Below are 14,579 nucleotides of genomic sequence, written 5' to 3'. Positions count from 1 at the left end.
TCTTAGAAGAGGTTTGCATACGTGTTGTGTGCCATTGGAAAACCATATTGTGAAGGCTGGGTAATTCTCTGAATGCAATTAATTGAAGTGGTGCAATTAGGTTGCATCAAAAGGTGCACTCACACAATCACGCAATTTGCACAGGAGCACAGATGGACCTTTCTCAAGATTAAATGTCGGTACTGGAGCCGAAGAGTCCTACCTCGAATAATGGCAACATAATTATTGTACAGAATTGTCTGAAAAGTTGCGTACAGTACTGTGTATGTATAATCTCAAATAACATTGTTGGAATTCAGGTGAAGTTGCAGGATTTGAAGTTCTAGCAGAAGAGATACTTCCTCTCTCCCCACAACCCCCCCCCCCCAGGGTTGCCACCTTCTACTGCAGGCCAACGTAAACTGTAAAAATGTTGCACTTTCCTTCAGCGGAGTTTCCGTGGTATCCTCTGGCATAGGTCCAATATCGACCCTGCATTTCCCGCTGCAAGCCATCAATATGTCCAGCCGTCAATATGTTCGCCGTGCGGCGTCACATGGTGCCGCCTTGCCATGAAAACAGGATGCTAAGTAATGTCCCACGGCATCAAGTTGTTTTAACGGGACGCTCATCGCGACGTCACGTAGCGTCCTGTTTCCATGGTAACTGGCATCACGTGATGCCATGGCAACGCGGCGCCATTTGACACCGCACGGCCATATTGAAAGGAATGACCGACGGGGGAAGATGCAGGGAGGACTCGAGGCCGCAGCATGCCACCACCTGGGAGGTTTACCCGGTAAACCCGGAGATACATGGTCAAAACCCGTAGTCTGCGGGTCAAACCCAGAGTGGTGGCAACCCTGGCCCCGCTTCCACCGAAAAATACATCTATAAACAAATTATTTGGGGTACTCTAACAGACCTCAGTGAGGGAAAGTCAGGTGGAAGAAATTCACAGCGAATATGTATTATGCTTTGGGGCCCAACCATTTTTTTTTTACATTTTTTATTTGCCATAATACCTCTTACCATAATTTGCCCCCAATAATGTACACAAATGTGTATGCAATTCTCATTTATTGTAGCAGGTTACCCTCTGTTCCCCAGCTTCACAGAGTAGCTGGATACATGTTTAACACTTAATTACCCTCAAATATTTCCATAAAGACCGTTGGCCACAAAATACAAAACAGTGTTTTCATTAATTTTGCATTTCCCTTTGATGAAAAGTATATATTAAATGTAATTGGATTAGAAACTAGGTTCACATGATATTGCTTAGCAGTATTTCTATATTATTATTATTTTTTTTGCAATATAACAAATGTTACTGCAAGCTAAAGTGCCAGATCATTTTCTAACATTTGTCTCGGTCTTGTAACCCAGCACTTGAAAATGTGAAATATTCTAAAAATAATAATAATAGCATGTTCTTATAAAAATAAATATACATAATTTCCACACTACTCATTTTCTGTAACCTACTACGTAGTCTGATGCTAATGTTCAAAAATCGTCATTATTCACCTGGCAAGAGAATATAATGATTATTTACCAATAACGGATGTCGCTTTGCATGTGAAAGTTTGGACCGGTTGATGTTCAAGATAAGGAAGAATAAAAATATTGGTCTGTTACAACAGGATTTAAGCGTATATTATCCCGTACGAATACAATTTTGGTACACATCAAAAACGTAAGAGATTGCATGTGTGGCAATCCTTTTAAAACTACACAATCACAAACAACTGTGCCACTCTGCAAGCGTTCCTACATAATATAACATTTGTGGCCTGTACTTCCAACTTCTTCCTGTAAAGACAAATGTAACACCCCCTATCCCCCCGACAGGAGATAGATGGGTATCAGGTGTTTGTGATGCTCACCTGTAGGTATTCCAGGATCCTGGGCCTCCGCGTAGAAGGAGTAGGTAAGGTGGATGATGATAAACATCTTCGTGCAGCGCCTCCATCCTGTAAGGACCCAGCCAGAGGCAGGGGTGACCCCTCACAGGAACTTTCAGTAATAACTGGATACAGAGTGCCAGGAACATGCAACTTGGATTGGGTGGTACTCACAGCATACATACCACCTCGGGCATTCTCTTGCAAGAGAGTTGAACTCCTTTCTGGCCCCTACTTAAACCAAAGTAGATGAACCCTCGCAGCTTGCTTTGAACTTGCTAGGGTCAGAGTCTCGCACGCAGGACACCTAGTTTGGCCTTTCTCCTTGAACAGTCATTGAGCACACATCATGAGGCAGGACTCTAGCCCATGGCTAGCACACTCGTCCCTAGCTGGACATGAATTGAACTAATTTGAAAATAAGTCCTTTTTATACCAAGTGTGTGACTAGCTCCTCTGCCCCATTATCTGGGCAGGTCCCACTACTAGAGCAAGCCCACTCCCTTGGCATGTGACTAACTGTTTTCAGGCATCTGCCTGAAAACTGCAACATTATAACTTTTCGGGGGAGTCTGACACATGCTAGGCCATGAGCAAGGGGTTTAACACTAGCACTGTCTGCTTTTAACAGGACATACAATACTAGGTCAGAGAAATATAGCAGGGGACTGCACAAGTTTAATGACTTATAGCTGGTGAACTTATGACACGGATAATCTACCTAATTTTTGTGCGATATGGACAGGTAACCCATCAAAATAAAGATGTCAACTACTGGTTTGGATAAGGGCTACAACTACAGTATGTGTATGGATTGTTACTGGTTTCACTCTGCTTTAATATATTGGTGTAATGAGCAAACTGTACTGGTTGTATTGATTGCTGCTTGAACATAATCATAGTAGACAAATAATCAGTCACAAAGTATTCAGAATTATATTTATTGGACTGCAGAGTCACAAAGTGTGCATATAGATTGTATTGTAATAACTAAATAGCTGTAAGGTATTAGTTTACAAATTGTTTAGTCGTTTATGGAATACTGTGCATATACCATACAATAGAAGGAAACCGTTACTCATACAGTCACAGATGTAACATACAATCCATATTATTGTACATCCAATTGTTTATTACTATAGATCATATTTTATTCTGTCTACACTACATGATTCCTGACCAAAACACAGCTGTCAAATTACAAGCATTAGGCAAGGCAGGTATTTATACAGTAAACATGGATTTGCTGTGTGTTCGTCTGAGCAGAAATTAGTAGAAGTGCATAATTCAAATATAGATTAAAATGTCCTTAACCTCGCTGCTGCCACAAAAGACCAGTGATGTAAAGCGAGGTGCTGCAGTCTCACCTGACATCGGAATGTGTTTATTCCAGGGGTTCTTAACTCCAGTCCTCAAACCCCCCCTAACAGATCAGGTTTTCAGGATAGCCCAGCTTTAGCACAGGTGGCTTAATCAGAGGCTCAGTTGAAGACCAAGCCTCTGACTGAGCCACCTTTGCTGAAGCAGGGACTGATTGAGCCACCTGTGATAACCTGAAAACCTGACCTGTTGGGGGGTATTGAGTACCGGAGTAGAGAACCCCTGGTTTATCCTATATGCCAGGAATACAATGCCGTATGCGAAGAAATTAGGACCCCTATTTACCAAGTGTACCATAAAACACGTTCATGGGCCAGGTGGTGTCGAATGGCATAGCACTGCTTAGCAAATTTGGGCCAAAGTCTGAGTGACAGAGCATTAAAAAAAAATACTAGACTGAGTTGCATTCAGCAATGACCATGATGTAACATTTTCTTGGATGATAACGGTTTTGATAACTGAAACAATGGCAACACATTAAAAATGTGTCTTCTATTACAAAAACAGATCACATAAAATCTGCATAATACAATCCATATATACTTATTTGTTTGTGGATTTTGTTGTTTTGTTTAGCGGTTTCATGATGATTATAATTTATTTTAAATCTACATGTAACATTTAACCCCACGTACCACAGATTAACAGTAGGTAGATCATTAGCAATGAATGAATACATTTGTTTCATATATTGATTACATTCCGGAATACTTGGTGGGACCCAAAGTATGGACTTGAATATCACACGGATTACACAAAAATCTGTAGTCGTCCTCAGGAAAGATGGTGTTCCAACCGATGCCAAGAACACACAACATGAAGGTCTACGTGGTGAGTGTCATTGTGTCAAGTAACTACAATAGTAGTGGATGCTATCGGTCTGAGGATGATATGGTAGTAGGATTAATCCGATCCTGGTTAGATTATTTAACATCCATCTATTGATTCTGAACAAATGAGAAGTCTTGTTTGACACAGGGTAGAAAACACCTTTTAGCCAGCAAGATGACTCCTTTTTACTCAATCACTAGCCTGGACAATCTCGTCAGCAGGCCCTTGCTAGATATATTCCTTAAGATATTCACATCTACACTGTCATCTATCACTTAGAAGATGCAATAAATACATCCATGGATTTAAAACGCGAAGAAAGCTCAAACGTGACACAATGATTAGGACGCACACCAAATAAAGAAGAGGAATACACATTAAAATAGGAAAGCCCTAAAATCTCTTATGAAACAGAAGTTGGCTTAAAAGAGGAAAGCCAAGAGGGAAAAATAAGCCTGATAGCTGGTAACTTATCCATAACTCAACTAAAAAATGTTTCATCTTCCACTGGCCCATTGAAATGTCTTCTTAAGGGTCAACGGCAGTGGCTGGTTTTGAGGTAGAAACTGATGGTTGAAATCGTGGAAGGTAGAGTCCAAATTTATTTTCAATCCCTGCAAATGTGGCAACTGCCAATTTATATCCACCAACATGGTTAGGGTTTGGTGCAGGTAGTGTGATTCGGGATTTAGGCACTGGCTCCGCTCCAGTTGGTTTTCTGTGATAGGAGAGAAAAAAACTGCAGTAAAATAACCTACTAAACATTACTGATTCAACACAGTCAATACTAAAAGGTGACCTGCAAATCATTGGTACACACACACACACACACACACACACACACACACACACACACACACACACACACACACACACTATATTCAGCATATCTTGTAGAAAAATCCCTCCTATTTCATGAAAATGTCAGCAATTACAGGTCTGTCACAGTAGATTATTACATTTAAAAATTATTTCTAATACATATTCTGTGGAATTGGTGACCGTCATCAAGTGCACAGTTACAAAATGGTGTTTAGCGAAGAAGATAAGCACGTTATAAAGTGCTTGTCACATAGCAAGGATTATGGTCCCAAAACCTTAAATAAAATGTTTCCTGATAAAAGATGGTTGCTTGTTCTGAGAAGAACAAATTTGTTAAACAATTTATCGTTCAGGAGTGGGAGCAGATGGATCAGCGCATTATCGATTATGCAGACAGTGGCGTTCTCGTCTTCGTGTGTGTGCGTTTCAGCAGAAGGAGGACATTTTGAACACAAACTTTGAAGCATACTTTGAACTCAAACTGTTGTAATTTAATCTATAGCACTAAAATTACTACAAAGTTGAACACCTTTACGAGCTACAAAAGGACAAACTCATATTTCTCGTTTAATTATCATGAATTTACCTAATTGTATCTGGAGCTTGTTGAAATAATGCAGTGACATCAATTTATTTAACATCAGTTGATTCTCTCCATTGTGGTTCTTACACAGTGTTAATCTACATAACAGACCTACAATTGTGCAAATAAAATGGGGATTGGGCAAGAAATATACAAGATACAGAATGATGAAAAACAAAAGGGGTCCTGTTTGTACTGAGCACAGTATGTACAGTATGCGTATGTGTGTGTTCATTTGCATGCCATTTCCCAGAATCCCTTGCTGCAGTGGAAGTGCTGTTTGCTGGGCGATAATGGTGAAAGACAGGGTTGCAGACCTGTCTAAGACATGCAAATGAACATACAGTAATATTTCCATTTGATTATATATATATGTATATGTTATATGTATACACACACACACACACACACACACACACACACACACACACACACACACACACACACACACACACACACACACACACACACACAATATAGTAAGGTAAAGAAGAGAAAGAAGATGTGTGCTAAACATGCTCATGGCAAAAAGGTACCAAGTAAGCAAGCAAGTTTGTGTTTTTTATATCTTACAAGATATGCATTAAATGAGCGTAGTTGTGTATGGCTCACTTTTCTTTTCTTAATCACACAAGAAAATGACATGCACATGAAGAGCTGCACAAAGCTTTAAATAGAAAATAACACGCGAGACTTACACTCCCCCAAAATCAATGTAGAACCATCTTTGCAGCAACTCGTAGGTTAGTAAGGTCACACCAAACTGAGGGGAGGATCTGCACACACGAGCTTGAAAGGAGAAAAGAAATCATCAGCAGCTGAATAACAATAGAGAATCGCTTCTCCTTGCAGATACAGGTGAAAAACAAAATGTATTTGTTACCGCCAGCTCCTTTCCACAAGGCCCGGTGACCTTCCTCACGCAGTACTTTTCTGAAGCAGTCTATGACACCAGTGTAAGTTGTCTGGCCAGCACGGGCTGCAACCTGAAGCCTAGTCTTGATAACGTCAGCAGGTGTCACCAGAGATGCGGCCGGCATGCCTGTGCAAGATGACATTGACGCACAATAATTATAATTACAAGTGTTTGCGTTCGGTGCTAAATATAATTATTTTACAGTCAACCGTTTGAAACTTTAGAGAATTTGTTTTATTTGAGATTTGCACCATTGCAAAAAAACGGTGCATACATTATTAATACAAACACTTTGCTTTAGTCAGTGAGAGATGGTGCAAAGTACAGACACAAACTGGTGTACAGCATGTCCTGAAATGTCAAGCAAACCGCTTCTAAGAAGTGCATCACACCACTCATTGTATGACATCCTAAGCATTTGTTAGGTACGGTAGTGTCTTTGCTTTATGTGGCTAGCACAGAGAATCATGTCAAATTTTTTTCCCGAAGCAGACACTAGATTACCAGTAATAAAATTCACAAGAGGTTAAATAGAAAACGGAGCTTTTAACCCTAAACTAAAACACAACTTGGTGGCTTCTTATATATATATAAAAAAAAAAAAAATTATGGGTTACTTATCTAGACGAAAAAAAAAGTTGCAGCAAAAATTACTCAGTAATGCAAATATTAAGTTTTTCATTTTTGTGCCACCTCTTTGCCTCAAATCAGATTCATAATCTAAAATTACAACCCAGCCTTTAACAAGCGAGACACCTTTACTGGTGCAAGGGTCTGCAATGTATCATGTGCAAGTACTGCAGAAGCGCTACGATTGATAATGCACATTTTACTCCTGGTTAATATTCAATCTTTTGTCAACAACACTAGAGCGTATGTAGATTTCCATAAATTAGATTTTGTCTTTGATTTTCCATTGACCCCAATGTCCTCTATCTAACCCACCCAAAAAGCCCCTTGTAGGGGTGTGCATGAGAGCGTGTAGGGCTGCAGTCTCAGAACTATGTGCAACTGTTCAATTAGATTTTGTTTAAAAACTTTTGAATTATGCTTTTTTCTTTCTATTTGGCAGTATATCAACATTTTGCATATAAAAATAGGTGCTCATGCTGAACAAAGACAGTTCCAAGCAAGTCACCAAACCCATGCAGCTGACCACACACAGGAAAAAAAACAACAACTTTGTTTAATAGGTACAGCTGGCCTTACAGGATCTCAAGAATATAGCGTACCTGTTAAGTATGTACAGAGTATATCCTGATACTCAATATCCCTGTGTATGTCACCAAACTCTCTGGAAGGGGTGGGCAAAATTGTACATGAGCTTTAATGAGGGGGAAGAAAGGGTATTTCTAATCCAGTTCTGATTTTTCGTGGTATATGTATAGTCTCTTTACTGGTACAGTATTGCTCTGTATATGCAAATGGAGGTCTGCAAAAAATAAAAATGAAACCTAAACAAAAGCATACAGACAATGACTGACCAGTCTCGGGCAAGAAAACAGTGCAGCAAATACAAATCTAGTTAAGATGTGCAACTCCGCTTTGTTTTCCTGAATTCTTTCACTGCAAAAGGACATTTTTGAGGCATGAATTTCAAATGCAACAACAAACCTGAAGCTTCTACGCACCGAGAAATCGCCATAAGGGCGGAAGCGGTAACGAAAATGTGTGCGGTTTAAAGAGCACACCAGAAAAGTATCTAATGGTCCAAAATCTGCTGTCATCCGCTTATGTTTTGTACCAAACCCCCAAAACGAATAACGGAGTATGTGCAAAAAAATGGCCCTAATCCACCTCGCAAACATCCGGCATTGTAGAATACAGAGTAGCAAGATTTACAGTTGGCCTCCCACAGCTTTGTCTGTGTATCACAAATCGGTATAAGATGTGCATCCCTGCAGCAGTGTTTTCCTCGCAGATGTAAGGAGCGGATCGGAGGACTTTTGAGTTGGGTAGTGAGGCGAGAACGCGTTATTTGAGTCATGGACACTGTTTTGGCGTCTCTGTCCTGCAAAAAGGTCATTTGGATGGCTGGGAGTGTATGTCTCCATTGCCTAAAACTACAGCATGTGGTGGCTGCATATATGTGGGTCTCCAAAAGTGGCTGCTTAAATGTGGTAACGGAGATCGAAGAGCATGCTTTAGACATCACAAACATGTCCGATGATTAAGTTCATATTTTTGGAGGTGAAATCGACTCTGCCTTTGCCTTTTCACGCCTCTTTGTGGCTACTGGCACAGAACACACAAGGAGCTGAAAAGCATACTCTTCAACCTCACCACCACTGCCGCCACGACCACTTAGCCACAGGCGAGCGCGCAGAAGCGCCTGCCGCAACCTTAAATAACCCTATGAAAACCCCTGCTTCCTAGTGTAGAAATAGTTCTGTGCAAAAATCAGCAAAACCAAACAAAGCTAAGGTTTCAGGAAACCTTTCATCTCTACTAATGCATGCGATCTGCAAAGTTCAACAACCTCACTCAAATGTTTGGGTGAGGATTTCAATTTACAATGGCAACCAAATGAATGTACTGTACAAGGACAAATGTAGATTTTCATATCCAAACTATTATAACTAATAAACAACATATACGTCTGAGTATTTGTGAAAACGTAAATACATACACAACAGATTGTGATATGGAAATCATTGAAAAATATAATAATTGACAGTTTTGGATACTTAAAGTATGATTTCTGCTGCTTAAACATGTATGGAGTATGAGCTATGTTGTATTTAGATAGATAAATAAACAGGGAGGAACAAAAAAGATTACAGGAAATAAATGCATCTGGTAATAGAGTAAAAACGCTGATATTTTGTGGAAGAGTAACTGCAATAAGACTGTACACTAAAGACTGAGCCAGTAGTGAGATTTTGAAGATGGCATTTGATTTAGTTCCTGGTGTTACGCGCTTGAGCAGCAGAAATTCAGAGTTGGCCACTATCTTAAAATTATTTAAAGTAGATGTGTGAAAAATAAATAAATAAATCAGCAAAAAATGATATGCCTATGACAACAGCATCTGCAGCAGCATTATGTGGGCTGGGAATATAATGCAATTAAAGATATGCTTGAAAGCAATTACTGTTGACTTGAAGGACGATAATCCAGATGGTGCACACTTTTGGTGGAGTTTTGATGAAGAAGCCGCTACTGCACACGATAAACTTCGGCGAAGGTAGGGGGCACCCAACCTCACCTTTATCCTCCAGCAGTCTGCACACTATAACCCTGTGCCCTGGTCTGCAGATACAGGCATACCCCGGTTTAAGGACACTCACTTTAAGTACACTCGCGAGTAAGTACATTTCGCTCAATAGGCAAATGGCAGTTCACGAATGCGCCTGTCAGCACGTCCTGAACAGCAATACCAGCTCCCTACCTGTACCGAAGCTGTGCGCAAGCGGGGAGACTATAGAGCCTGTTACAAATGCGTTATTTACATCAGTTATGCACGTATGACGATTGCAGTACAGTACATGCATCGATAAGTATTAAAGGTAGTGCTTCCCTTTAAGTACATTTTCGCTTTACATACATGCTCCGGTCCCATTGATACGTTAATGCGGGGTATGCCTGTAATGCAATAAACCAAGGTGTACTGTACCTTAAATCAGGGCTCCCCAACCTTTTTGTGCCCAGTGACACACTTAAGCTTTCAGGAGAGAGTAGCGGGCACCAAACAATGCACACGTACACACAAACAACACACTTACCTGGGGGGTGGCCACCAGTACCAGCACGCAGCAGGTGTTGACACTGCGGTCGCAGGCACCTTCAAAAGGCGTTGCGGGCGCCATGCGTGTTGGGGACCCCGGCCTTAATAACCATTACATTATTTCACAAAAAGAATACAGTTGAGTGAATAATAATTAAAATGCGACCCAAATATTTGATGTTTTTCACATTTGTGGTCAGTGGGGCAAAGCAGTCTTGCAACTACTGTGTTATATCACCTTTTTACAATAGAAACAGAGTGCAGTGTAATTTTATTTTACTTTCTGCATATAGGACCATTTCCTTGTGGATGCGATAATGTACTGTCGCAGTTTTAGCATTTGGAGGCTGAAGGAATGGCCAGCTACACTGTAGGTCAGAAACATACACTCGGGTATGCTGAGGTTAGTAATAGCGTTTATGATCTTTACTTTAAACATACATTTTAAATGCTGACAGCGCAAAATAATTGTAAAAAAAAAAAAACTGAGGGGTGATGATTTTTTCATAAAAAAACAGTGAGACTTGATCTTTAAAAACTAGCTGTTTATTTTAATCAGTGGTTACAGTTCATAGACTAGCGCAACTACTTGTTAGTTTATTCTGGGTTGTAGTTAAATATTCTTTATAGAGATTGACAGGATAATTGTGTGTGCATAACATTTAAAGTGAACATTTTTTTACCACATTTTACAAACCTACTATATTTTTATTCTATGTCATTCAATGGCATTTTACATGTGTTTTCCGCATCTCTGTATGGGTGTTTTCTGCATGATCTCTGAGATGGGCTGGCTTGGCCAAAAACGCTTATTGACTTAATAAACTAAACTAGGGAGCTGAAAGAAAAAAATTTTTTTTTTGAGCATTTGCTCTTAGCCAGTTTTGGCTTGGAACAAATTCAGAATGGAAAGTAATAAAATTGTGTGTGTGTTTCACACAAACGTAAGGGACTGGAGAAGAAGACAGCACATCCAGGCAAGGGGTCAAAAAGACTATTTGCCCAAAATACAAATTCCATTGTTTCGGTTCTATTCAGAAACCTTCGTCAGGGTTTCTGCAACCCTGTGATGTAGGTTCCTTAGAACAGAAACGTTGAATTTCTATTTTTGACCACTTACCTGGATGTGCTTTGTCTTCTCTAGTCGTTTGGGTTAAGTATATCTTTGATCTACATGTGCACTTGCTGATATATGCCATTACTTAACTTGCTACGGTGTGGTTACTGACAATCATATGTATGTTAGAAAACAGGACAGACACGCCAAAATTTCTTAAGGCTGTATTGTGAGCCAAAACGTTTACAATAAACACCTTTTGGAATTTTTCAGTGACTGTCCTGTTGTCTACTATTGATTGTGTTCCAGCTGACACATTCAGACGATATGCACCTAGCATAGACTCTACCAACCATGAAGTGAGTACCCTGTGTTTGGACTAATATATATAACAAAACAAAGATTGTATGATCAACAGAAATAGGTCCATATTTACTAAGCAGTGGAACATAATTGGGCGGTTTTCCAGCGTGAAAAGGCTATTGGCATCATAAATAGGAATCCTTCATTATGTACTGTCCTTTAGTCATATAACAGTTATTAAATCTGAACCAAGGACGAATAACCCCCTAGAAAATAGCCTATCTTGACAATGAGCTCAATGAGAGATACCGTTTAAAGAAGATTGACAATTTTTTCTTCTTCTCCTACTTTTTTTTATTTTAAAAGGCCTGCCGTGGCGTACTTGCATGCAAACCTCTGCTGCTTATGTCTACCAGATTGCCTTATCCCAAAGCTCTCAAACATAGCTCTTTGCTGCCCAATGATGTCACATAGTGGGAATGATTTGGCAGACATGTCAACATTTGTTTTGGGCTTATTTTTCAGGCGTAACACACCGTGAGAAAGGAAAGCACAAAGAGGTTAAAACTGCAGCCGACTGGGGTTTTACTGCACAAAAAAATTAAAAAATTACTGCAATTATTTTTAGATCATTTCCAAAAGTTTGTCATGTTTGTAATCTGAAAATGAGGGTGTATTTTATAGCCCTTGTCCCAGTTATTTTGCCCATTTACTAATTGCGACTTGAACATACAAAGAAGTAAAAGTAAATCGCTATACTAAACACGATTCACATTTCTCTCCCCATCTAGAGAGGCTCAGTTGCAAAAGCAAAGCCGAGTAGATGGTTTTGTATACACAATAACCTGTAGATGAGCTGTGTCATAGTCCAACTAATATAGGGTGAAATACCAAGGTCCAAGCACGAGTTCCTGCGGAAGGAGCCCTTGGGGTCTGTTGGTCTTATAAACATCCTGGCACCTCTGTATTTTGCCAATTAAAATTGAAAGGATCTTTAAAAATTTTTTAATATCTGATGATTATTTTTTTTATGGCCTATTAAACCATGATGAGGCAAGCTGCTGACCCCTGCAGCGGGATGAGTCACAGAGGAACTTGGAAGCTTAACAAGAACTTCAGGGAGCCATGACCCACCCCCCTGTACCAGAACAGACATTTGGAGGAGCCAGCGGTGTAGAAGAGTACAGAGGTGAGCTAGGCCCAGCTGTGGGGAAGAAGCCGGGAAAGCATAGATGTGGCCACCTGCAGCTCCATGTTACAGGTGAGGAGGTCTGCCTCATTTTAGCGGCTTTCTGGATTAGGTGTGGTGGGTTTCTGGGCATCATTTTATTTTGCTATAAAACGATGCTGGGCTGTGGGGGGCACGGAATAGCTGGTGGGGGAGCTGGAAGGGATCCCTTGGGGATGGATGACAAGGGAGTCGCTTGGGGATGGATGAAGGGCATTGCTGTAGAGGGATGGGGCCGCCAGTAACAGTGGAGGTCAGGTTAATTGATGAGGCACTCGGATCATGAGGGAACTGGGAAGGGGAGCAAGGGCTATCTAGCCTTGAGACTCGCTGAGTTGTTTCACCTACCTCCTCTCATGATTTGAGCCACATGGCAAATGCCTTTCAAATTTATACTGAAGGCTGCTAATTGGCTCTCCAGTAAAGCAGAGGGTATATAAAAGTAGAAGTTATATGTATCATATATGTATAAATTCCGTTTCACCCTAGTTTCTGCGTCAACAAATCCACAAGACCTGAAATGGCGTAAACCTCTCTGTCTATCCAGCTATGCCAGATATAAAAAACTAATCAGCAACGTTGAGCAAACAGTCATTCCTCAAGACACCGTTTTCCTGTTATTTAATGCACATACTGTATAAGAGTGATACATACAGGGAGGCAAAAAGAACAGAGAAATATGGTATACATAAGTGACAGATCAAACATATAGTAACATTGTATCATTACAAAATATCTAAAAAAACAAAAACAAAAAGGAAGCACACACTAGTGCACTACATGTAATACAGTACGATTAAACAGAAAAGATGACAATTGCTCACTCATGAGGTGTCAGACGTAAATGTGCAATCTCAACAAACCAAGTGCTGTTAACGAGATCCAGATAGGGGATGTAAAAATCTTCTTTCCCAAGCAGAGCGTAAATTCAGGGAGGTCCACTTGAGCGACTGCTATATTGCTGATGTAGCAGTCAGATCCACAGCTGATGTGGAGGAATTGATGATGAAGCCCCACTCACAACCTCCTGGTAAAGATCCACGCTGCCCCTGATCGCCTGGGAAATAGGCAGACCAGTGCAGTCCATGTTCGCACAATCAAATTATGAAGTCACGATCTGGGTCTGATGAAACGTGTAGGGCATCATCACACTAACGCAGAGAACATTTTCTCTTGGTCACACGGTGACTTCAATGCACAGCTGTGACTGTGCGAACTCGGATTGCATTGGTCTGTCTATAGCCCAGGTGATAAGAGGTAGCGTGAATCCTTGCCACGAGTTTGAGAGTGGGGCTTTGTCATCAACTCCTCCACTCTCAACGCATTAGCGTTACAGCAGTCGCTCAAGTGGACCTCCCGGAATTCACACTCTGTTTGGGACTGGAGATTTGTACATCCCCTATCTGGATCTCGTTAACAGCACTTTTTTTGCTGAGAAATTTACATCTGACATCTCAGGAGTGAGCAATTGTCATCTTTTCTGCTTAATTGTATTACATGTATTGCACTATGGAGCGTGCGCTTCTTCCTTATGTTTTTTTCGATTAATCTCCATTCTGGATGTTGTGTATGCACTTTACCACTTTTTTACAATTTCTTCATTGGACATATTCATGTTTTTTGGTTATAATTGAAAATTATAGACTAAAGCAGTAACATTCCAGGCATTACTGAAATCCCTGCTCTCTTATTGGTTAAAATTCCGGGCATTATTCATTCAGTAATGCCCGGAATTTTTGCAGCTTGCAATGTGTTTATTTCCAGCCAATCAGCTTTTTCCTTTTGTCAGAACAGCTCTGAGACAGGGCAGGGGATTGGTCAGGAGACAGGAACAGCTCTCAGACAG

General features: G+C 40.5%; 1 protein-coding gene across 1 annotated transcript in view; it reads right to left on the bottom strand.

The window, feature by feature from the left end:
• Positions 1-2,811: 2,811 nt before the first annotated feature.
• Positions 2,812-14,579, bottom strand: part of SLC25A13 (solute carrier family 25 member 13) — a 142,308-nt gene continuing 130,540 nt past the window's right edge. The window contains exons 16-18 of the mRNA XM_075587293.1: positions 6,386-6,544; positions 6,201-6,291; positions 2,812-4,815 (exon numbers count right to left, since the gene is read on the bottom strand). Of these exons, the coding sequence (XP_075443408.1) occupies positions 4,626-4,815; positions 6,201-6,291; positions 6,386-6,544 (440 nt within the window). The 3' untranslated portion in view covers positions 2,812-4,625. The remainder of the gene's footprint in view (positions 4,816-6,200; positions 6,292-6,385; positions 6,545-14,579) is intronic.

The sequence above is a fragment of the Ascaphus truei genome, chromosome 2 (assembly GCF_040206685.1).
Source record: "Ascaphus truei isolate aAscTru1 chromosome 2, aAscTru1.hap1, whole genome shotgun sequence".
Taxonomy (NCBI): Eukaryota; Metazoa; Chordata; class Amphibia; order Anura; family Ascaphidae; genus Ascaphus; species Ascaphus truei.
Note: the sequence above shows the minus strand (reverse complement) of the source record. Positions and strands in the feature narration are given on the sequence as shown.